General features: G+C 44.3%; 1 protein-coding gene across 2 annotated transcripts in view; it reads right to left on the bottom strand.

The window, feature by feature from the left end:
- Positions 1-3998: 3998 nt before the first annotated feature.
- LOC130205886 (low-density lipoprotein receptor class A domain-containing protein 4-like) overlaps positions 3999-25553 on the bottom strand; it is a 45259-nt gene continuing 23704 nt past the window's right edge. For both annotated transcript variants that reach the window (XM_056433404.1, XM_056433405.1), the window contains 3 exons: positions 14403-14557; positions 13473-13523; positions 3999-8646 (listed from right to left, as the gene is read on the bottom strand). In XM_056433404.1, coding sequence (XP_056289379.1) covers positions 8017-8646; positions 13473-13523; positions 14403-14557 — 836 coding nt within the window. In that variant the 3' untranslated portion in view covers positions 3999-8016. The remainder of the gene's footprint in view (positions 8647-13472; positions 13524-14402; positions 14558-25553) is intronic.

Genomic DNA, 25553 nt, shown 5'->3' with positions numbered 1-25553 from the left:
CGTTCCGACCTGGAGTAAAGACGTAAAGTAGAGAACACCGATGACCTCCAGCCGTTCGGTCCGGTGCTCTTCTCTCCTCACCGGAGCTTCAGACGACCGGACGCATCCTGACACCCGAGTCGTGTTCCGCCAGCGACTCACCTGAGGAGCACAGGCTGTCCTCCGGCAGCGCCGCCGCCTCCTCCGCGTCTCACTCCCCGTGGGAGGACAGGTGTGTGTGTGTGTACTGCATAAACAGGTGGTCATTACTTTGGACGGCAGAGGTCATTGTAACTCACACACACAATGTCCCGCCGAGCCATACGATGATATTTACATATAGATCAGATCCTCATGAGGACGTCCAGGTGTCTGAAGCAGGACGTTTGGATCCGTTTAGCATGTCGCTGACAGCGAAGAGAGGAAACGCTGCGGCGCAGACTTGATCTTGACCCACTGAGTCGGGAGGAAACATCCAGCACAGCGCCGGAAAACCACAGACTTGTTTTAACTGCAACGGAATGTAAATCATTTGATAAGGATGCCCTTTAAAGACCAACATGAAAGTAGATTCCTTCTTATTAAAGGAAGGAAGGAATCAAAGGAAGGAAGGAATGAATCAAGGGGAAGGAAAGAAAGAAGGAAGGAATCAAGGGAATCATTCGTTTGATTCCTTCTTTCCTTCCTTCCTCTTGATTCATTCCTTCCCTTAATTCCTTCATTCTTTCTTTCCCCTTGATTCCTTTCTATTAAAGGGAAGGAAGGCCTGAAGGAAAGACTCCTTCCTTCCCTTGATTCCTTCTTATTAAGGGAAGGAAGGAAAGAAAGAAGAAATCAAGGGAAGGAAGGAATGAATCAAGAGGAATGAATCAAGGGAAGGAAGGAAGAATCAAGGAAATGATTCCCTTGATTCCTTTCTTTCTTCCTTCCTTTCTTCCCTTGATTCCTTCTTTCTTTCCTTCCCAGCCTTGATGACCCTGGGGTCACGAGGCGTACATTTCGCGTGTCCGGGGGTCAAAAACTTCGGGCTGCATTTTGGAGCCTTTTTGAGGGTGCTAAAAATCGAAACACACCTCAGGCTCACAGTGCCCCTTCCCACTTGACCTCTGGAGAAAAAAGATTTCAGTTCTGACCTTCGATCGCAGAGTTATGATTTTAAAAAATGTATTAAATGTAGTCCAATCCTCCGGTGACAGTTTTTCGCCACCAGAGGGCATCGGGTCATTCAGCATACATTCCCGGCCCATACAAGTGTATTCCAAATGACACAATTTGGTTCCCCTTAAAAATGTCATTTCAACTACATCTGTATGGGCCGGCCGTGTCTGCCAATTTACCCTAACTTTTGCTCTACTAAGGTAGGAAGATGGTCAATTTGCAAGAAAAGTACCCAGGATCAAGGGCCCACCTCCTAGGGGCACATCAGTCAGGGATGTCTGAACCCATGGTCCTTGACCCTGTGTTTTTATTCTCAATATTCACTTCAAAAAAAGCTTTAGAAGGCTTGGCTAATGGTTAGCATGTGGCTATAGCGATTTTTCAACATGCTCCAAAATGCTTGAAATTTGAATGCCAGATAGGCCTGGATGGCGTGATGAACATACTCAAAGCACTAAGCTCTAGACCCTTTATAAGAGGTACTTCCGGTTTATTTTAAAAAATGTCCAAACTGCTTGAAAATGAAACGCCAGACTCCCATGGATGCCCTGGTCCTTTATGGGAGCACCATGGTCACTTTACTATGCAAGTACCCAGGTTTTGGACACATTTTATGGGTACAAAACAGGAGAAATACCCATAAAATAACCAGTGTCATTTCACATACTCGGCCGGCCCATAAAAGTGTATGTCAAACGACCCATTTTAGGGTCATTTCACATACTCGGCCGGACCACTAGGAGTGACTATACTGGGGTAAATGTTAGTCAAATCCCCCTCTCAAAGATCCAGGAGGATTGGGGGACAGTGACGGTCACCCGGCATACATCACATACAAGGCCGGACCAGGAGTGACGATACGTGGGTACATGACCAGGAGGATTGGGGGACATTGACTGTCACCGGGGGGACAAAAGGCAAAATGCAATTGGTCTGTGGGGCCTCTGGAGCTTACTCCCTGACCTTGCTCACCCTCCGACCCCGTGCACCCACACTTAAGCACTGCCCTGAGTTAAAACTCCCTCTGCAATTTTTTTTACATTTCGGGCCCCTGGTCTTATAGCCCTCGTGGCGAATGCCTTGTGACAATGTATGTGTATGCCTCTTTACATGTATACCACCAGGGGCCTGAAATCCAATTTTTTTGACAGAGGGGTTTTAACTCAGGGCAGTGCTTAAGTGTGGGGTCCACGGGGTCGGATGGTGAGCAAGGTCAGGGAGTAAGCTCCAGAGGCCCGACAGAAGAATGGAATTTTGCCTTTTGTCCCCCCGGTGACAGTCAATGTCCCCCAATCCTCCCTGGATCTTTGAGAGGGGGATTTGACTAACATTTACCCAAGTATAGAGTCCTTTGTATGGGTGGAAGATGGTCACTTTAGCATGCATGTACCCAGGTTTTGGGCACCTTTTCTGGGTACAAAACAGGAGAAATCCCCTTAAGAGCACCAGTGTCAGTTGATGCCCTGAACTACTAACTCCAACTGATACTTGTGTGGGAGGACCATGGTCACTTTAGCATGCATGTACCCAGGTTTTGGGCACCTTTTCTGGGTACAAAACAGGTGAAATCCCCTTAAAATAACCAGTGTCAGTTGATGCCCTGAACTACTAACTCCAACTGATTGTGGGAGGACCATGGTCACTTTAGCATGCATGTCTAATGGACACTAACAGTCTCAGCAATTCAATAAATGAATCAAGAGCGCCATCTAGCGATTTTTCAATGTGTCACGGCCCATGTACTCCAACTGACACAAATTAACCGATTCCTCCGCGTCGAATGTACGTTGTCTGACTCTACAATGTCATTGTGGTTACTTTCTTGTATGGCGGAATACATTGCATGCATTTTTTGTGTCACAAGGGTTAAGTTCCCTAGCCCTTGATTCCTTCCTATTCAAGGGAAGGAATGCCGGAAGGAAGGACTCCTTCCTTCCCTTGATCCCTTCTTATTAAGTGAAGGAAGGAAAGACTGAAGGAAAGAAAGAAGGAATCAAGGGAAGGAAGGAATGAATCAAGGGGTAGGAAACAAGGTAAGGAAGGAAGAATCAAGGGAATGATTCCCTTGATTCCTTTCTCCCTTCCTTTCTTCCTTCCTTCCCCTTGATTCATTGCTTCCTTGTTTCCTTCTTCTTCGGGTAACTGATGGATGAAGACATTTTTAATCTCAGAGGGACTCAGAATAATAAACGGGGTCTCCCGCCTCGCTGACGGGTCTGAGGTTCAGTTCCCCGTCACGTTCTCATTGGCTGCATCAGGGCTCGTATGAAGCCTGATCTACACATGACGGAGGGAGGGAAGAAGAAGAAGAAAAGAGAGGGAGAACACCCGAGTCATCACTTTTAAAGTTTTATTCATTATGCCGCAGTTTGACTACAGCACAAGTACAAGCATAAAATCTTTGACTACAACAGCACTTAGAGCAGTTTTTGATTTTTTTTCTCACATCTTTTCTGTAAAAGTATTGCAATAACAGACCTTAGGCCTAAAACCTATTACATCACAATTGCTTAAATAAAAAGAGGCAAAAAATACAGAACAGTTTTACCTCTGTGCTTTGAATATATATATATATATATATATATATATATATATATATACATATACACACACTGAATGGTTACTGGATACAGTCATATATATATATCTATATATACAAATATATATACACACATATATATATATATATTTTTATATATGTGTATATATATGTATATATATATATGTGTATATATATATATAATATATATATATGTGTGTATATATATATATACACACTGTATGGTTACTGGATACAGTCATATAGATATATATATATGTACACACATATATATATATATGTACACATATATATACACATATATATACACACACATTAATATATATATATATATACAAACACTGTATGGTTACTGGATACAGTCATATAGATATATATATATGTACACACATATATATATATATATATGTACACACATATATATACACATATATATACACACACATTAATATATATATATATATACACACACTGGATGGTTACTGGATAGTCATATATATATATATATTTCAGCACAGAGGGGGAGGAGGGGGAACGAGAAGGATTCATTTTTGTAAATAAAGCAAACTGATGATACCAAACCCATGATGGAAGCAGTCCTATGGTAACCATGGTGACAGAGAGAATACCAAACTGTTGAGGCGTCATCATCATCATCGTTATTATTATTAAAATCTGGAACGATAAAAACGGCTACTTGTTGTCAGCAGTTGAGTACAGACTTCTGAGAAGTGGAGAAGGGAGTGAGCGGCGAGGGGGGGGGAGGAGTGGGAGGAGTCAAATACAAATTAGTGAGCCCCCAGTTAAGTTTCTTCAAGCTAGTGCAGGAAACGAAGAAGAAATCCCCCCCAAAAAGGTCTTTTAAGAAGAAGAGCCGGAGTCACGATTAAGAGACGACTTTCCAAACCAACCGCCACGTATTTGGTGCCTTGAGGAGGAAGATGGCCGCCGCTCCTCCCGGTCAGAACGCTCAGTGGAGTTTATTCTCGGAACACACCGTCATGAAATGACTGCAGATTGAACGCTTGTTTCGATATATATACTGTGCCACATGTAACATGTGTGAATGTAGACAATAAAAATAATAATAACAACAACAACAAGAGAGAGCGAGAGAGAGAAAAGTTGACGGAAACCGGGAATTCCCAGTCGTCTTGAACGCTTCCCGCTCCTTCCCGTTCTGAAATGCTTCAACCGATAAGCGAAAATACTTTGGCAGATTTACAAAAAAAATTACAGCAGAGTAGAAACTGAAAAATAACAACACGTCGTTAAGATCTGTGAGTCCAGGAGCGCCGGCGGCGGTCGTGAAGCCCCTCCCCCTCCAAACAACTTTGGCTTTTTTTCCGCGCCAAAAAATTTCCAAAGCGAGTATAAAATCAAAAAAACCCGGAGCCGGCTGAAGTCGTGGCGTAAAAAAACCCCGACGACTTTACGAGCGCCGCTCGGGTTTCTTTCTTTTCTCCCCGCTTTTCTTTAAAAGATCCGCGGAGGAGGAGAAGAGAAAAAAAAGAGAAGAAAGCAAAACGATGGCAAAGCGCTGCGAAAAGCTCTTTTCTCGATGAGGAAATCCCCCTAAAACAAGTGAACGTCTCCTCATCCGCATCACAACTATTACTGATAGCAAAATATCCTCCGTCCCGTCTTTGTGTCTTCGAAGCGTTCTTTGCAAACCAGCTTCTCATAAAAAAAGGAAAGAAAAAAGACAAAGCGTGTCGTTTCCGTTTTTTTTTTTTACTTGACAAATTTGATGCTGCCTTCTTAAAATTCTTATATTGTCTATACATTATATTACATTATTCACAAAGCCTCTCCTGTGTGTGTGGTGGTCTACCCATTGGGTAGGATATGTGCATAATATCTTCACGTTATGTACAGCACCGTACAGACGGACGGAGAGACGGACGACTGGAGAAAGCACCGTTGGAAGTGAGGCACGACGAAGGTGGGAGCTTCTTAGAGTGCAAGTGTGGGTTCCTATGTTTGCTCCACACGCCGGGGGGGGGGGGGGGGCGACTGCTGCTTGGAAGAGCTCGCGGTGGGGGTCGGAGGTCGGTCGCCGTGGAGACGGGCGCCGAAACGTGGCGCCAGAGTTGAATGTGGCGTTTGCTTTTTTTTTTTTTTTCATTTTTGTTGTGGTTGTTTTCACCAGGATCAGATTCGGTGTGTAATCAAGGCGAGAGCGAGAGAGAAACCCAGACCAGGACCAGGACCAGGACCAGGACCGGGGGGGGGGGGGTCTGCTCAAACATGAACAAGTAGGCACCTTATGTACTCACATCACAGTCACATGCAAAACCTCCGGGTAGAAAACATTAAATTCATCTTTAGATCCTCAGTTTCTTACGAGCTATGACTGCGCGGACAGAGAGAGAGAGAGAGAGAGGGAGGAGGAAGAGGGGAGGAAGAGGAGCAGAAGGAAAGCACTGCAGAGGGTCAGATCACTGTGGATGTTTGGGATGGGGGGGGGGGCATGAGAAGCAGCAGAAGCAACAATATTAGCAGCAACAGCAATAGCAGCAGCGATGTAGCAACACACACACACACACACACACACACACACACCTGCTGCCACTGACGCCCAGTGGAGCACCAACATGTGTAACACTGCGCCGCTGAAAGTAGTCCCCGACGGGCGCAGCATCTCCTCCCGTTTACGTCACGTTGGGTAAAAAGACGTCAGCGATCTTGTCGGTTAATGAAGGGTTATTGTTATTGTTGTTGTTGTTTTAAATATGAATAGAGTTTCTCTCCATGCGCACCGTGGGCGAGCGGCGCGACGACAACCGTGGTGCATCACTGGCCCGGAGGAACAGCTCAACGAGTGAGGCGATAATATGGGCGGAGCTAAATGACCAATAAGTCCGTGAATCTCTAAACACACACACACACACACACACACACACACACACACACACACACACACACACACACACACACACACACACACACACACACACACACACACACACACACACACACACACACACACACACACACCACTCCGGTCTTCACTTTCGGCGGCCTCTGCATCATTTTAACGAAACTTTTTCTGCACACAAATGAGGAGGAGGAGGTGTGATAGGAGGGGGGGGGGGGTGATGTCGGATGCAAACGAGATCGGGGGAGACAGAAGCGGAGAGCAGAGGAGGAGAAGGCAACACTGAGCAGAGGAAAAAAAGGCTCAATTTTCCCCCAAAGTTTTTTTCTTTCTTTAACAAAAAATAAAAAAAATAAAAGGACCCGTCCCCCCAAAAAATAGCCCTTTGACCTCCACAGACAGTCCTCCTCAAGAACCGGGTCGCGGTGCCGGCGGATCGCAGACAGGAAATCTTCACTTTGTGTCGTCCTGGCGCACTGTGTGTGTGTGTGTGTGTGTGACGGGGGGTTCGTGTTCAGTGCGGCTGTTGGCAGAATGAACTGTGCATGTCGAGATGAGAGGGGATAAGGACAGACACTTAAGATATGTGTTGTTGTTGTTGTTGTTTACTGTCTTGGGGTTCTGTTGTTCTTGCGTGTCGGCTCTCGTCTCTGTGAAGAGAACCGAGGGAACCGATCCGGTTCGACCGGTTCTCGGCGGCGAGGTCGTCGGCCGGGTGCGAGGACTCGTTGCTGTTTTCAGAAAACGGAAGGACATGAGCTTATAATACTTGTTGTTGTTGTTGTTGTTGTTGTGACGTTCAGTCGGTCGTATCCATTCGTGAAAAGAACAAGCAAAAACTAAAAAGGAGAAAAACAGACGCGTCGTATCATCACAGAGCAGGACGTCTCTCCTTTACAACAAAAAGATAGTGCAACTTTGAGATCACTTTTGTTGTTGTTGTTGTGTGTGTGTGTGTGTATTTTGACCCCCCCCCCCTGCTTCCCTCGTGAACCTTGGCACTAAGATGTTGGGGGGGGGTGAGTCTCTCGTTTCTTTCGGTGTGTTCTCTAAAGTTCTTGATTCTCAGTTCTCGCTTTGTGCACAGATCCCGGTCCGGAAAAAAACCACACAAAAAACATCCTCATCGTCATCTTCATCATCATCCTCATCATCATCCTCAGGACACAAAAAGAAAATATGTAAAAAGCACAAATTGTTTCAATCTGCACTCGCAAGTTTCTGCCGTCGTGTCGAGGGGGAAACGCTCCTCTGCCCCCTGGTGGCGGCGGCTTGTATGACATGCACTCTTCGTCCCGTTTCCTCTTCGTCGCTCTGGTGGATATTTTTCATTGTGCACGGGGAGTGTGGAGAGAGAGAGAGAGAGAGAGAGAGAGAGAGGGCGACCGAGAGACTAAGGGGAGAAGAGTAGAGCCCCTCCCCCCCCCTCCCTTTCTCTTCACACCAGGTCCTCCGGCTGGCCGTCCTTGGCTTTGGCAGGTACTATTGTGCTTTCTGATTGGCTCTGCTGCTGGATCGTCCGGCCCCCCACCCCCACCCTCTGGTTATTGCTGTGCTGGTGTAGAAAGAAGGCCGAGCCGGGGTAGTGGCCCATCACCTCGCTGTACGCCGGCGGCGGCCCCTCCATGCGCCCGTGGTTGCTGGAGTTGGCGGCGCTGATGCCCGAGTTACTGCTCGGCGGCCTCGGGCCACCGCCGCCGCCACCGCCGCCGCCTCCGCCGCCGCCTCCCGTCATCCCCATCCCTCCTCCTCCTGCTCCGCCGCCGCCCACCCCCGACAGGCAGCCGCCTCCCCCCATGTCGATCAAGTCACTGTCGTAGATGGTCCGGTTGGGCGGCGCCCTCACCGACTCGCGGTTGAGCTCCATCTGCTGCTCGGGGTCGCGCAGCTGCAGCGTGCAGGGCCCCTGGTAGGGCGGCGGCTCCTCGCCGTCCGACAGCGAGATGGTGGGCGGCAGGTCGATCTGGTGCTGCAGGTACGGGTAGGTGGGCTGGAAGCGGCTGAAGCGGTCGCGCTGCATGAAGGAGGGAGCGGTGAAGCGGTCACGAGCCTGAGGAGTGTACAACACCTGAGAGGAGAGGGACAATTACATTATACACAGAGATATACACATACACACATATATATAGATATATATATGTACACATACATATATATAAATATAAATATATATACATATACACATACACACATACATATATATATATACATATACACATACACACATATATATAGATATATATATGTACACATACATAGATATAAATATAAATATATATATATACACACATACATATATATATAAACATGTATATATACATAGACACACACATATATATATATATATATACATATACACACATATATATAGATATATATATATATGTACACATATATAAATATAAATATATATACTTATACATACACACATATATATAGATATATATATATACACATACATATATATATGTACACATACACATATAAATATATATACTTATACACATACACACATATATAAATATAGATATATATATACACATACATATATATATATAAACACATACAAATATATTCAAATATATATATACACATATTTATATATATATACACATATTCATATATAAATACACACATACATATATATATTTATATGTATATACACATATTCATATATAAATACACACATACATATATATATTTATATGTATATACACATATTCATATATAAATATACATATATATATTTATATGTATATACACATATTTATATAATATATACATATACATATTTATCTCTAGATATATATATATTTAATATATATACATACATATTTATTTATATATACATATACACATACATATATATACACATATATATGTATACATATTTATATATAACTATTTACATAAATACATATTTATTTATATATATATACAAATATTTATATATATATACATATATTTATTTAGATATATATACTGTATATATACACACACACACACACACATTTGTACACGCATTCCAATGAATGATCCTGTGGCAGAACTCCTCGTGTCTCCTCAATGAATTCTTAAGACATAAGTGTGTAATCAGAGAGAGAGAGAGAGAGAGAGAGAGAGAGAGAGAGAGAGAGAGAGAGAGAGAGAGAGAGAGAGAGAGAGAGAGAGCGTCTGGGTTCCTTGTGTCTCTTCACCTCTGTTATCTCCACAGACAGAGAAGATCGGTTGTCAGGTCATTATCAGAGGAACCATTTCAATTAGTGGCCCGGCTCTAATCGCCCACCCCACTGGCAAGGAAGAGAGGATGAAGGGAACAGGGGGAGGGGCGGAGAGAGGAGAGGGGGAGAGAGGAGGGGGAAGGGGGGGATCAGGGCAACTGAAATGGAGAGACGAGAGAAAGAGAAACTGCAAGTGAAAGGATTAAAAAGAAAGGCTACTGAGATAAGGAGAGAGGGAGAGAGAGAGAGAGAGAGGGAGGGGGTGAGAGAGAGGGACAGAGAGAAAAGAAAGAAACAATAAAAAAGGGGAAAGAGAGAGCTGGAGCGATAAAGACAGAAAGAAAAAGTATGAAGCCAGACAGAGAGACAGAAAAGAGAGAGACAGACATACAGATAGAGGGAGAGAGAGACAGACAGATAGAGGGAGAGATAGACAGACAGATAGAGGGAGAGAGAGACAGACAGATAGAGAGAGATAGACAGACAGATAGAGGGAGAGATAGACAGACAGATAGAGGGAGAGAGAGAGACAGGCAGAGGGAGAGATAGACAGACAGATAGAGGGAGAGAGAGACAGACAGATAGAGGGAGAGAGAGACAGACAGATAGAGAGAGATAGACAGACAGATAGAGGGAGAGAGAGAGACAGGCAGAGGGAAGGGGAGAGTGAAGGTGTATCTGATGAGGGGCAGCGGAGCAGACGGCTGTCTAGACGGTGTCAGGGGAGGTGTTGCTGATTAATGACGCACCAAACCCCCCCCCCCCCCCACACACACACACGCACACACACACACCCTTCCCTGCATCCATCAGCCACCCTCACTGCGTGTCCCTTCACCTCGTCTCTTCCATTTTTTTCCCTCTCTCATTTCTCACTTTTTAAGCTGGGTGAATTTAAACCGAGGCGGAGTCTTTGAGCTCGTTTTCGATGCTAACTCGCCCCCTAGTGGCCAGCGGTGGAACTCCTCCCACGACAACGCCCCCTGGTTCCTCGTGTTCCCGGTGACTCGCTCCCTCCTCCACCGGGACACGCACACCTCGGAGGAGCAACCGGATCGCCGCCGTTTGTTTGGCCGCCATTGTGCGGCGTCGAGGCCGTGCCAGAACCCGATCCCCCGGTGGCAGCGCGGTGCCAGCCGGACCCCGGTGCCACCTTACCGGCTTCGATTCCCGGACGATAAAATATTTACAAAAAGCAAGGATCAGGATCTTTTGTGCCCGCCGTCGTATTCCAGGAACCACGAAAAACTATTCTACGCAGGCGCACGCTCAGCCAGCTAAGACCAGTAGATCAGACAGAGAGCTCTCTCTCTCTCTCTCTCTCCCCTCTCTCTCTCTCCATCGTCTATGCTCACGCTGTGTAGCCGTGTATTCTCTTAAAGTCACTTCCACACGCTGTATGTTAGACTTATTAGAAACAAGAGCTCAGAAACTGGATCCGATTTTTCGGCACTGAGTTACTTTGAAGTTCTGATCTCCACCGTTCACAAGTTTGGGGTCACTTAGAAATTACCTTATTTTTCAAATTACAATTATTTTTCAGTGAAGATAACATTAAATGAATCATAAATATTCTCTCTACATAGTTAATGTGTAAATGACTGTTCTCTGGTGTTTAATGAAGTCTCTACAGGTGTGGAGAGGCCCATCTCCAGAGTTCTAGTGGAACATTGTGTTATCGCCTTAGAAGACTAGCGGAGGGGTAGAAAACCCTGATGTTTCCTTCGTTTCTACCTCCATCCCTCCTTTCCTCTCTTCCTTCCTTCCTCCCTACCTTCCTCCATCCCCCCCTCCCGCCCTTTCTACTTCCATCCCTCCCTTTCTACTTCCATCCCTCCCTTCCTTCCTTCCCTCCCTTCCTACCTACCTCCATCCCCTCCCTCCCTCCCTCCCTCCACTTGATTCCTTCCTATTCAAGTGAAGGAAGGTCTGAAGATCCATCCTTCCCCTCTGAAAACAGTTACACTGCTGAGAGAAGCTGTAAACCTGGCCTTCCTTTGAGTCACAGGTTTGAAAAATAAAATTCATATTTACATTAAAAATCATTATTTCTAACCTTGTCAATGTCTTGACTTTATTTGTAGGGCTGTGAAACGATTAAAATTTTTAATCGGGTTAATCACAGGTTTTTGTGGATTAATCATGATTAATCACATATTACCGATATTCTCGGTATATTTTGTGAGAACATAGAGATTTATGACAAAAGACGGATATATACATTTATACATTCTTCTATACAATGGTGCTGCAACTCAGCAGTTATTTAGCAGTTTTCATCCAAATGGAACATTAATACATCTTCATCCTAAACAGAATGTTTAACCCTCCTGTTACCTTTCGGGTCAATTTGACCCCATTCAATGTTTAATGTCGGTGTTCTTTGGGGTCAATTTGACCCCAGGCTGTTTTTCACTGTGTCAAACATATAAGAAATATCAACTTTTTTATTTATTTAAAGGGCTATTTAGGTAGTCAACAAACAAACATAAAGTACCTCACACTTAAACTTGGGAAACAATATTAATTCTAATAATTTTCTGGAGGTTTTAATTGCTGGGGTCAAATTGACCCCCGAGGGTAAAATATGTTAGTAAATGTAAAGGTAACAGGAGGGTTAAACAGAACATTTGTCTCTTGTTTGTCAACCATTAACTCCACCATGATACAATCTAAAGGCCTCTAGTCTTCCTCTAGCAGCTGCTGAGGCAAACTGACTGTGTGGGTTTTCTTCATGAACTGGGCCGTGATGAAAGGGACGGCGGGGACACCGCAGCAAAGCTGAAACCTCACCGGCCCGGACAGGTGGACAGATTGACAAGTGACTTTTTTTTGCTCGATCTCCGTCTCGCGCGCACGGAGCTCTGTGGCGCGCGAGACGGAGATCGATAAGTGTTAACGCAACGCGAAGAGACAGAGATGACATGCTGCTGTGGAGATACGATCAACAACAGACGTTTAGTTTAATAAAAGAACAAAGACGTGCTATAGAGAACATGTCAGGGGGCGGGCCAATCTCTTTAATGTCATGCGATCTACCGACACTACGCCGCGATCGACTGGCAGGTCGCGATCGACGTGTTGAGACCCTGATCTACAGGAAGTAAAAGTCGTAACAAGGTTTCCGGAGGTGAACCTGCGGAAGGATCATTCATTACCGATGAACAGACCGTCTGCATGAGAGCGGACAGAGTTCAGATTGAAGTGGTGTATTGGAAGCTCATTTTGCAAGTGACTTTTTTTCCGTCCCGACGACCAACAACAGACGGATTGGAAGCTCATTCTGCGCATGCGTTAAATGCGTTAAAAAAAAAAAACTAGTTAAACCTGTAATTGGAGTTAACGTGTTATTTTTCACGGCACTATTTATTTGATATTCCTTTTTTATTCATTTGATAGATAAAAGTGAGAGTTTTAATGGAAAACACCAAATTTTCTGGGTGACCACAAACTTTTAAACGGTCGTGTCCAGTAAAAAGAAAGGAAGGAAGAAAGGAAACGTGTGTTTAGGTATCAAATATGTATTAAACTCAGATCCGTCTGTATCTCTACGTCACGGTGGAGGTGTGTTGTAGGCGTGTAGCTGGAGGTGAACGGGGGGGGGTCAGGGTGGGGGGGTAGTCAGGGTGTGTGTGTGTGTGGGGGGGGGGGGTCAGGGTGGTGGTGGTCTTACCTCCGAGGCTCCTTGTCTGGAGCTGCTGTCTGAAGGCCACAGACACCCGTCCTACACAGAGAGGAAGAGGAAGAGGAAGAGGCTGTGAGGCGCTGCACGTGGCTTCAAGACGCGTTCATGTTTCCAACAGATAGTAGGAATTATGTGTGTTTGCCAACGGTTCCTTTCTCTCTTCTTTGTTATGTCTGAGCCGCCTTTTTGTTTGTTGTGACGATACAAACTTTCTTCTTTTAAAAAAAATAAGAGAAAAGTCCAGAGAGGCAAACGAACAAAAGAACTCGAGGCCGACGCGGAAGAAGAAACGCGAACGCCGAAGAAGCGCCCGGCGGCTTCAAACGACGAAGAGCCGGACGAGAAGGAAAAAAAGACGTTCGTCTTAAAAGAGAAAAACGAAAACAGGCGGGATGAAAGACACGGCTATCAAATAATTAGCGTTTCCCTTCTCCTGCATTTGACTTTGAAAAAGGGGGGGGGGCACAGTCGACAAATGTGTGGTGAGGAAAAAAAGGGGACATGAGAGCGTCTGTCGAGGAGGAAGAGCCTCTGGTGCTTTCAGATGTGGCATTTAAAGCTTTTTATTATTATTTTATAAAAAAAGTGGAGATGAGGTGGGGGGGGGGGGTCTTCAGTGGGATCAAAAGAGATCTCCTCAGATCCGGTCTCAGATGATTCTGCGTTACGGATCTCATTCTCGTGACACCGGGTTTTTGTTCGTGTTTGAGTGTGTCAGGAAGGGAGGGGGGGGCGGGGGGGCTGTCTAGACCGGGGTGAATTAAACATCAAGGCTCAGACAGAGGCTCCGAAGAACAGATTCACCTGAACAGTCGGGGGAGGGGCGGGGGGCTCACTGTGTTTGTCTTTGCGTCGTGCAGGGGGACGGGGGAGAGGAGGAATTCCATCCCATAATAACCAGCAGGTATCTCCACTGACCTGCTGCAGGGCGTGGTCGTGCCGGCGGGCCTGGCTCTGCCGCGTGATGAAGGACCAGGTGGAGAGCTTGTAGTGGTTGAGCAGGCAGATGATCACGACCACCATCACGGTCATCACCACGATGATGATGACGATCTGAACAAACTCCAGTTCAGCTGCACACACACACACAGGGGGGGGGGGGGGTTAGCATCATGAACAAGAACACCACGATGGAGTCGTTTTGCTCATTTACAGGATAACGGATTCAAATCGTTGGGATTGCGGTAAAAAAAACATTTGTTATTTTTATTTTTCTGGACCCTTTTTGAACTAAACATAATATAATAACTCATTTATGCACACATGCGAGCGTTAAATATACATCGTACATACTCTAATCCACGAGTGTGAGACGACCCGTTTCAATAGTAATAAAAAGGTGATGAAATGCAAATAAGAAAAACCTGAAATCAAACCAGCAGTAAATAATAAAGTTACACTATATTGCTCCCTTAATACGACGACTTGTTGCCCTCTAGTATTGTGATGCTCCCTCTGTAGGATAAGACAGCAATGTCCCTCGTTCTTCCAAAGGAGCCACAGATAACGCTGACTGGGCTTTACTCGGGCTGTAGGAGCGCGTGTCCACCAGCAGAGGGCGCCGCAGGTCTCACTCCATGTTGGGCGAGGGAGAAGAAGCTTCAGATCAAAGAAAAAAAAAACCAAAAGGATGAGCGTCGAGACTCTGGTGTCCGTCCCCGCGTACAGAGATGTCTTTGTGGGTATGCTGGACACACACACACACACACACTCTCCATCTTCTTCTCTTTCTCTCTCTCTTTTTGTCGCTGCTACTTTCCCATCTCCTCCCCCTTTTATCAATCTTTCCTTTCTTGCCTTCTTCCCTCACCCGCCATCATTCTCTCTCTCTCTGTCTCTGTTTCTTCTATTTCACCATTGTCCCCCCCTGCAGTCTGAGACTCTTTTGTTACGGAGTCGACTGGTTCGTTCTGGGCAGAAGTCTCGACCTTGTCTGGTCTTGGCATCCAGTCTGACCTCTGACTCACATCTTACTCACTGCTTGGACTCTCATTTGTGTGTGTGTGTGTCTCTGTTTGTGTGTGTGTGTCCATACGGTCTGTGTCATGTGCACAGTGACACACCAGTACACTCAGCTATGCGAGCTCTGAAGTCCCTTTGAAGAACAACAGGACGACATCGGAGTACCGAAGAGAACAATGCAGAGCAAAGGAATTTGAAAACAAAAAAAACATGGATATTCAACAAACACAAAAAAAGGGAAAAGCAGGGAGCAGCAGGGAAAGAAGAGAGGAAGACGGCCAACGAGCAAAAACCACAAACCACATGTGTGTGTGTGTCGGGGGGGGGGGGGGGGGGGGGGACTCTATGAAACATTTTTAAAATGAGGCACATCTCGTCTCAAAAAGATGCAGAAAAACTGGTTCACACGTTTGTTACTTCTAGACTAGATTACTGCAACTCCTTATTATCAGGCTGCTCTATAAGTCTCTTAAGTCAACTCCTTATTATCAGGCTGCTCTAATAAGTCTCTTTAAGTCAACTCCTTATTATCAGGCTGCTCTATAAGTCTCTTAAATCAACTCCTTATTATCAGGCTGCTCTAATAAGTCTCTTTAAGTCAACTCCTTATTATCAGGCTGCTCTATAAGTCTCTTAAGTCAACTCCTTATTATCAGGCTGCTCTAATAAGTCTCTTTAAGTCAACTCCTTATTCTCAGGCTGCTCTAATAAGTCTCTTAAGTCAACTCCTTATTATCAGGCTGCTCTATAAGTCTCTTAAGTCAACTCCTTATTATCAGTCTGCTCTATAAGTCTCTTAAGTCAACTCCTTATTATCAGGCTGCTCTAATAAGTCTCTTAAGTCAACTCCTTATTATCAGGCTGCTCTAATAAGTCTCTTAAGTCAACTCCTTATTATCAGGCTGCTCTAATAAGTCTCTTAAGTCAACTCCTTATTATCAGGCTGCTCTAATAAGTCTCTTAAGTCAACTCCTTATTATCAGGCTGCTCTAATAAGTCTCTTAAGTCAACTCCTTATTATCAGGCTGCTCTATAAGTCTCTTAAGTCAACTCCTTATTATCAGGCTGCTCTAATAAGTCTCTTAAGTCAACTCCTTATTATCAGGCTGCTCTATAAGTCTCTTAAGTCAACTCCTTATTATCAGGCTGCTCTATAAGTCAACTCCTTATTATCAGGCTGCTCTATAAGTCTCTTAAGTCAACTCCTTATTATCAGGCTGCTCTATAAGTCTCTTAAGTCAACTCCTTATTATCAGGCTGCTCTATAAGTCTCTTAAGTCAACTCCTTATTCTCAGGCTGCTCTATAAGTCTCTTAAGTCAACTCCTTATTCTCAGGCTGCTCTATAAGTCAACTCCTTATTATCAGGCTGCTCTATAAGTCACTTAAGTCAACTCCTTATGATCAGACTGCTCTATAAGTCTCTTAAGTCAACTCCTTATTATCAGGCTGCTCTATAAGTCTCTTAAGTCAACTCCTTATGATCAGGCTGCTCTATAAGTCTCTTAAGTCAACTCCTTATTCTCAGGCTGCTCTATAAGTCATCTCCTTATTATCAGGCTGCTCTATAAGTCTCTTAAGTCAACTCCTTATTATCAGGCTGCTCTATAAGTCTCTTAAGTCAACTCCTTATTATCAGGCTGCTCTATAAGTCTCTTAAGTCAACTCCTTATTATCAGGCTGCTCTATAAGTCACTGAAGTCAACTCCTTATGATCAGGCTGCTCTATAAGTCATCTCCTTATTATCAGGCTGCTCTATAAGTCTCTTAAGTCAACTCCTTATTATCAGGCTGCTCTATAAGTCTCTGAAGTCAACTCCTTATGATCAGGCTGCTCTATAAGTCTCTTAAGTCAACTCCTTATTATCAGGCTGCTCTATAAGTCATCTCCTTATTATCAGGCTGCTCTATAAGTCACTTAAGTCAACTCCTTATGATCAGACTGCTCTATAAGTCTCTTAAGTCAACTCCTTATTACCAGGCTGCTCTATAAGTCTCTTAAGTCAACTCCTTATGATCAGGCTGCTCTATAAGTTTCTTAAGTCAACTCCTTATTCTCAGGCTGCTCTATAAGTCATCTCCTTATTATCAGGCTGCTCTATAAGTCACTTAAGTCAACTCCTTATGATCAGACTGCTCTATAAGTCTCTTAAGTCAACTCCTTATTATCAGGCTGCTCTATAAGTCTCTTAAGTCAACTCCTTATTATCAGGCTGCTCTATAAGTCACTGAAGTCAACTCCTTATGATCAGGCTGCTCTATAAGTCTCTTAAGTCAACTCCTTATTATCAGGCTGCTCTATAAGTCTCTTAAGTCAACTCCTTATTATCAGGCTGCTCTAATAAGTCTCATCTGGTCACATTACATCTATTCCTCTGTCCATCCTGGAGAGGGATCCTCCTGTTTCTCTCCTGAAGGTTTCTTCACTTTTTTCCCCTGAAACGTTTTTCTTTTCTGTTTCCTTGGGAGTTGTTCCTGATCCGATGTGAGGTCAAAGGTCAGGGATGTCGTATGTGTACGGACTGTAAAGCTCTCTGAGGGACTGGAACTCGCCTCGTTAACGAAAGCAACACAAAAAAAGAGGTCTGTTTCACACCAGACATTTGAAACAGCTTGTTATTTTCTGTTCGTCACAATGTGAGTCACCTAATGTGAAACAGGCCAGGCTGAGTGGACTGAAAGTGAAGATGAAGAACCCGGAAAAAAAAGAACTGCACGAAACGCCCCTTCTGGCGATGTCGTCAACCACATGAGGGGGAAAGAAAGAAAAAGAGCTTGGAGAGCCAAATTCATGGAGGAGAGAAGTTAAAGTAAAGCAGCATTCCAGGACCCAGCGCTGAACCACCAACAGGACCATTTAGACCCGGTTCCTTCAGGTCTGGTGAAGCCCGTTACGTCACCGGTTCCCAGTCTGTGCACCCAGTGAACCATTAAAGCCAAACCTGCTCATGGCCCCCTTCTTCTGAGCATCTCAGCTTCTAACACGCTGACGTTTATCAGGTTTTAGTTTAGCTTGTTAGCATGCTAACATTTGACCTGTCAATCACCAGATAGCCCCTCCCCTAAAGCGTCCCCTGCTTTATGGTCTGATGACATCATGCTGTATAGAAGAAGACTTGAAACTAGAGACTTAGAAAAAAACTCATTTTTACAATGTTTACTGAGGGAATACATCAAGAGAGAAGTAGAGTCATTATATAGACTTCTATACAACCAGAGGAGTCGCCCCCTGGTGGTCAGTAGAGAGAATGCAGCTTTAAAACATGAAGCAGAGACTTCTATACAACCAGAGGAGTCGACCACTGGTGGTCAGGAGAGAGAATTCAGCTTTAACACATAAAGCATAGACTTCTATACAACCAGGAGTCGCCCTCTGGTGGTCAGGAGAGAGAATTCAGCTTCAACACATGAAGCATATACTTCTATACAACCAGGAGTTGCCCTCTGGTGGTCAGGAGAGAGAATGCAGCTTCAACACATGAAGCAAACACTTTTATTCAACCTTTATTTATGATTTAGGAAGAAGTGGGATTTTTGAGCTTTTAGGGCGTTTTCCTGCTCTCTTTGAAAAGAGGAAACGCTTTGGGTGGATGTGGCGTTGCCGGGCTGAGTGGACCCGCTACCCGCCCAGGCCTGTTGGTGCTCACCGCACTCAGCAAAGGGAGGATTTCATTTCAACCCTCCAGTCGGCCTACGGGGATAAATATCACATACGCTGCCTTCTGCAGCTGTAAATATAAAAATAAGCCACACAAAAGACTCAAAGCTGTCTTCTGAGGTAGGAACCCTCTTTTTATTTACTGCTCAAGCTAAATAAAAAAGGAAAAGAGACCGCCGGTAAAACGCCGATCCTCGGGAACATCGGGGAGGAAGGAAAAGCCCATTGAGGAGGAGGAGTCGAGAAGGGAGGAAGGATGTGTGGGAAGGAGAAGGAGAGAGGAGAGGAAGGGGAGGCCCATCCTGCCAGAACTCCTGGATCCACCCAGTTCAGAGAGTCCAGAACACAGTGTACAGAGATCTGTGTGTGTGTGTGTGTGTGTGTGTGTGCGTGCGCTGGCAGTCTGCATTACCAGCACCAGTCTGATGTTATTACAACAGTAATCCACTTGGCAAAACAATATCAGCCCGCCGTCTGCAGCGCCCTCATTCCGTCGGCAGGCCGAATCATTTTGAGTTTATTTTAACCTCGAAAAAGTGAAGGTTCAGACCATCTGCTCAGACTTGGAAACAGCCCCCTAGTGGCTGAAGGGTGGAACATCCGTTCAGGTTATCAAGAGTCGGGGACAGTGGACTCATGCAGGCAGAGGACCGACTGCCTGAGGTACAACTGTTGTACAGGCCGGAAAAAGCCTTGCGAACTTTTCACGCGAGTAGATCCCATAAGCGAAGTCGCGTTACAGACGCGAGTCGTTGAGATCGGAGAACATTTTTTCCTCGCAGCGCGAATTAAGCAAAGCGAAGATTTGCCTCATTCGCCAAGTTTAAATATTTAAGCTTTGGCAGAAAAATCTGCCCGACAGCTGACTGCTCCTCACGTAGCGCTGGAAGAGACAGTTATTCAGACGTAGAGGTGAAAGTCACCGAGCTGTGTGAGCCGACGGGGGATGTCATATATATATATATATGTATATATATATGATATTAGTGTTATGAAGCCGAACACGAGGGCGTTTGTGGGATGTCCAGAACAAGTTTAAAGCAGAACTAGAGGTTATTTCTTCCGTGGTGGATGAAGGAAATGATAACCGTTTCCACGGAGTAGAAAACGTGCAGATAAGCTCCGCCCCCTCTCATGCGCGAATGAAGCGAATGACGGGAATAAACCACAACTTGAGTGAACAATGTGGATTACAGTTCCCTCAGCTCGGCACGTCGACGCGGCTCTTTGTTGTGAAAGGAGGAACCAGGTGCATCGTGGGGGATCGGTGCCTCCCTGAAGGTCCACGGGGAACACGACGCGATTGGTCGGTTCCTTCATCAGCGGCCAGAAGCTCGGAAAAGCCTCCGCCGCGTCTCTTCTATCGTCATCATAATTAAAAATATGTTTAAATATTACCGTATTGATACCGTATTACCTTATTGATACTGTATTACCTTATTGATACTGTATTACCTTATTGATACCTTATTACCTTATTGATACTGTATTACCTTATTGATACCTTATTACCTTATTGATACCGTATTACCTTATTGATACTGTATTACCTTATTGATACCTTATTACCTTATTGATACCGTATTACCTTATTGATACTGTATTACCTTATTGATACCTTATTACCTTATTGATACCGTATTACCTTATTGATACTGTATTACCTTATTGATACCTTATTACCTTATTGATACTGTATTACCTTATTGATACTGTATTACCTTATTGATACCTTATTACCTTATTGATACTGTATTACCTTATTGATACTGTATTACCTTATTACCTTATTGATACCGTATTACCTTATTGATACTGTATTACCTTATTACCTTATTGATACCGTATTACCTTATTGATACTGTATTACCTTATTGATACTGTATTACCTTATTGATACCTTATTACCTTATTGATACCGTATTACCTTATTGATACCGTATTACCTTATTGATACCGTATTACCTTATTGATACCGTATTACCTTATTGATACCATATTACCTTATTGATACCGTATTACCTTATTGATACCTTATTACCTTATTGATACTGTATTACCTTATTGATACCTTATTACCTTATTGATACCTTATTGATACCGTATTACCTTATTGATACCTTATTGATACCGTATTACCTTATTGATACCGTATTACCTTATTGATACCTTATTGATACCGTATTACCTTATTGATACCGTATTACCTTATTGATACCTTATTGATACCGTATTACCTTATTGATACCGTATTACCTTATTGATACCTTATTACCTTATTGATACCGTATTACCTTATTGATACCGTATTACCTTATTGATACCGTATTACCTTATTGATACCGTATTACCTTATTGATACCTTATTACCTTATTGATACTGTATTACCTTATTGATACTGTATTACCTTATTGATACCGTATTACCTTATTGATACCTTATTACCTTATTGATACTGTATTACCTTATTGATACTGTATTACCTTATTGATACCTTATTGATACCTTATTGATACCTTATTGATACCTTTATTGATACTGTATTACCTTATTGATACCTTATTACCTTATTGATACCGTATTACCTTATTGATACTGTATTACCTTATTGATACCTTATTACCTTATTGATACCGTATTACCTTATTGATACCTTATTGATACCGTATTACCTTATTGATACCGTATTACCTTATTGATACCGTATTACCTTATTGATACCTTATTACCTTATTGATACCTTATTGATACCGTATTACCTTATTGATACTGTATTACCTTATTGATACCTTATTACCTTATTGATACCTTATTGATACCGTATTACCTTATTGATACCATATTACCTTATACCTTATTGATACTGTATTACCTTATTGATACCCTTATTGATACCTTATTGATACCTTATTGATGCTTATTGATACCTTATTGATACCTTATTACCTTATTGATACCGTGAACCTTATTGATACCGTATTACCTTATTGATACCTTATTGATACCGTATTACCTTATTGATACCTTATTGATACCGTATTACCTTATTGATACCGTATTACCTTATTGATACCTTATTGATACCGTATTACCTTATTGATACCGTATTACCTTATTGATACCGTATTACCTTATTGATACCTTATTGATACCTTATTACCTTATTGATACCGTATTACCTTATTGATACCGTATTACCTTATTGATACCGTATTACCTTATTGATACCTTATTACCTTATTGATACCTTATTGATACCGTATTACCTTATTGATACCGTATTACCTTATTGATACTGTATTACCTTATTGATACCGTATTACCTTATTGATACTGTATTACCTTATTGATACCTTATTACCTTATTGATACCGTATTACCTTATTGATACTGTATTACCTTATTGATACCTTATTGATACCGTATTACCTTATTGATACCGTATTACCTTATTGATACCGTATTACCTTATTGATACAGTATTACCATATTGATACTGTATTACCTTATTGATACCTTATTACCTTATTGATACCGTATTACCTTATTGATACTGTATTACCTTATTGATACCTTATTACCTTATTGATACCGTATTACCTTATTGATACCGTATTACCTTATTGTTCTGCCGGTTTACTCTGAGCTACAGACACATGTCACACGTTGAGGTCTCAGCCTCGGCTAACCCAACGCTCCCAAAGCCAAACAGGAGGAGAGTAAACAGCCCGGAGAGAGAGAGAGAGAGAAAGTGCACACACAGACAGACGGTGACCCTGTGACGGCCCTTTGAACTGCGAGTGTGTGTGTGTGTGTGTGAGAGGCCAATGGGAGGTCAGAGTTCAGTGAACCCGCGAGTGAAAACGCAGCAACACGGCTAAGAGAGAAACGACCCTCTGATTATTAGAGAACAACAACAACAGGTTTTTCGTTCCCTCTCCTGTTCCCTCTTCTGTTTCTATCTCTCGTTCCCTCTCCTGTTTCTATCTCTCGTTCCTTTTCTCGTTAACTCTTGTTCCAACTCTTGTTTCCTCTCTCGTTCCCTCTCTTGTTCCCTCTCTCGTTCCCTCTCTTGTTTTCTCTCTCGTTCCATCTCTCGGTGTCTCTCTCGTTCCATCCCTCGCTCCCTCTCTCGTTCCATCCCTCGTTCCCTCTCTCGTTCCCTCTCTCGTTCCATCTCTCGTTCCTTCTCTCGTTCCCTCTCTCGTTTTCTCTCTCGTTCCCTCTCTTGTTTTCTCTCTCGTTCCCTCTCTCGTTCCCTCTTGTTTTCTCTCTCGTTCCATCTCTCGTTCCCTCTCTTGTTTTCTCTCTCGTTCCCTCTCTCGTTCCATCTCCTCTCTCGTTCCCTCTCTCGTTCCCTCTCTTGTTTTGTCTCGTTCCCTCTCTTGTTCCCTCTCTCGTTCTCTCTCTCGTTCCCTCCCTCGTTCCCTCCCGGGTGGTGTGTATTCCTTCTCTCTCTGAGACTCACTTGTGTGACTAACGAGGGAGCGGAGGCTTACCCTGTTTGGCCCTGAAATGAAATGAAGGCTAATGAGGATCTGCGGCTCCTCGCCTCGACATCGTTATCGCTCGATGAACTCGACGTCTGAGCGCCGGCGACCTTGGAACGGATTCGTGAGAAAGAAGGAGGGAGAGAAACGGCGCCGCCGGGTTTTTATTTTAAACAAAAAAAGAAGAAGGAGGAGATTATTTTAGTGCCATAAAGAATGTGCTCCACAGGAAGGGAACGAGGGAGGGAACAAGAGAGGGAACGAGAGAGGGAAAGAGAGAGGAATAAGAGGGAACGAGAGAGGGACCGAGAGAGGAATAAGAGTGAACGAGAGAGGGAACGAGAGAGGGAACGAGAGAGGGACCGAGAGAGGAATAAGAGTGAACGAGAGAGGGACTGAGAGAGGGAACGAGAGATGAATAAGAGGAAACGAGAGAGGGACTGAGAGAGAGAACGAGAGAGGGAACGAGAGAGGGACTGAGAGAGGGAACGAGAGAGGGAATGAGAGAGGGAACGAGAGAGGAATAAGAGGGAACGAGAGAGGGACTGAGAGGGAACGAGAGATGAATAAGAGGGAACGAGAGAGGGAAAGAGATAGGAATAAGAGGGAACAAGAGAGGAATAAGAGGGAACGAGAGAGGGACTGAGAGGGAACGAGAGAGGGAAAGAGATATGAATAAGAGTGAACGAGAGAGGGACTGAGAGAGGGAACGAGAGAGGGAACGAGAGATGAATAAGAGGGAACGAGAGAGGGACTGAGAGAGGGAACGAGAGATGAATAAGAGGGAACGAGAGAGGGACTGAGAGAGGGAACGAGAGAGGGAACGAGAGAGGAATACGAGGGAACGAGAGAGGGACTGAGAGGGAACGAGAGGGGGAAAGAGAGAGAAATAAGAGGGAACGAGAGATGAATAAGAGGGAACGAGAGAGGAATAAGAGGGAACGAGAGAGGGACTGAGAGGGAACGAGAGAGGGAAAGTGATAGGAATAAGAGTGAACGAGAGAGGGACTGAGAGAGGGAACGAGAGAGGAATAAGAGGGAATGAGAGAGGGACTGAGAGGGAACGAGAGATGAATAAGAGGGAACGAGAGATGAATAAGAGGGAACGAGAGATGAATAAGAGGGAACGAGAGAGGGACTGAGAGAGGGAACGAGAGGGAACGAGAGAGGGAAAGAGAGAGGAATAAGAGGGAACGAGAGAGGGAACGAGAGAGGAACGAGAGAGGGAACGAGAGATGAATAAGAGGGACGAGAGGGACTGAGAGGGAACGAGAGAGGAATAAGAGGGAACGAGAGAGGGAACGAGAGAGGAACGAGAGAGGGAACGAGAGAGGAATAAGAGGGAACGAGAGAGGGACTGAGAGGGCAGAGGGAAGAGAGAAATAAGAGGCGAGATGAATAAGAGGGAACGAGAGAGGAATAAGAGGGAACGAGAGAGGGACTGAGAGGGAACGAGAGAGGGAAAGTGATAGGAATAAGAGTGAACGAGAGAGGGACTGAGAGAGGACGAGAGGAATAAAAGGAATGAGGGACAGAGGCGAGAGATGAATAAGAGGCGAGAGATGAATAAGAGGCGAGAGATGAATAAGAGGAATGAGAGAGGACTGAGAGAGGAACGAGAGAGGAGAGAGAGGAAAGAGAGAGAGAGGAATAAGAGGGAACGAGAGGGACTGAGAGAGGGAACGAGAGGGAACGAGAGAGGGAAAGAGAGAGGAATAAGAGGGAACGAGAGAGGGAACGAGAGAGGAATAAGAGGGAACGAGAGAGGGACTGAGAGGGAACGAGAGAGGGAAAGAGATAGGAATAAGAGGGAACGAGAGAGGGATCGAGAGAGGGAACGGGCTCCGGCTCTCGTGGATCCATATCCTGCAGCAGGTTGTGGAAGTGTTGCGGCGAACGCCCCAGGGAGCCTGAACGCATCACTCTGTTCTTCCTGAAACCTAAATGTCTTTTTTCGGG

This window comes from Pseudoliparis swirei, chromosome 16 (assembly GCF_029220125.1).
Source record: "Pseudoliparis swirei isolate HS2019 ecotype Mariana Trench chromosome 16, NWPU_hadal_v1, whole genome shotgun sequence".
Classification (NCBI taxonomy): domain Eukaryota; kingdom Metazoa; phylum Chordata; class Actinopteri; order Perciformes; family Liparidae; genus Pseudoliparis; species Pseudoliparis swirei.
The sequence above is the reverse complement of the archived record's forward strand: the minus strand, read 5'-3'. Positions and strand labels throughout refer to the sequence as shown.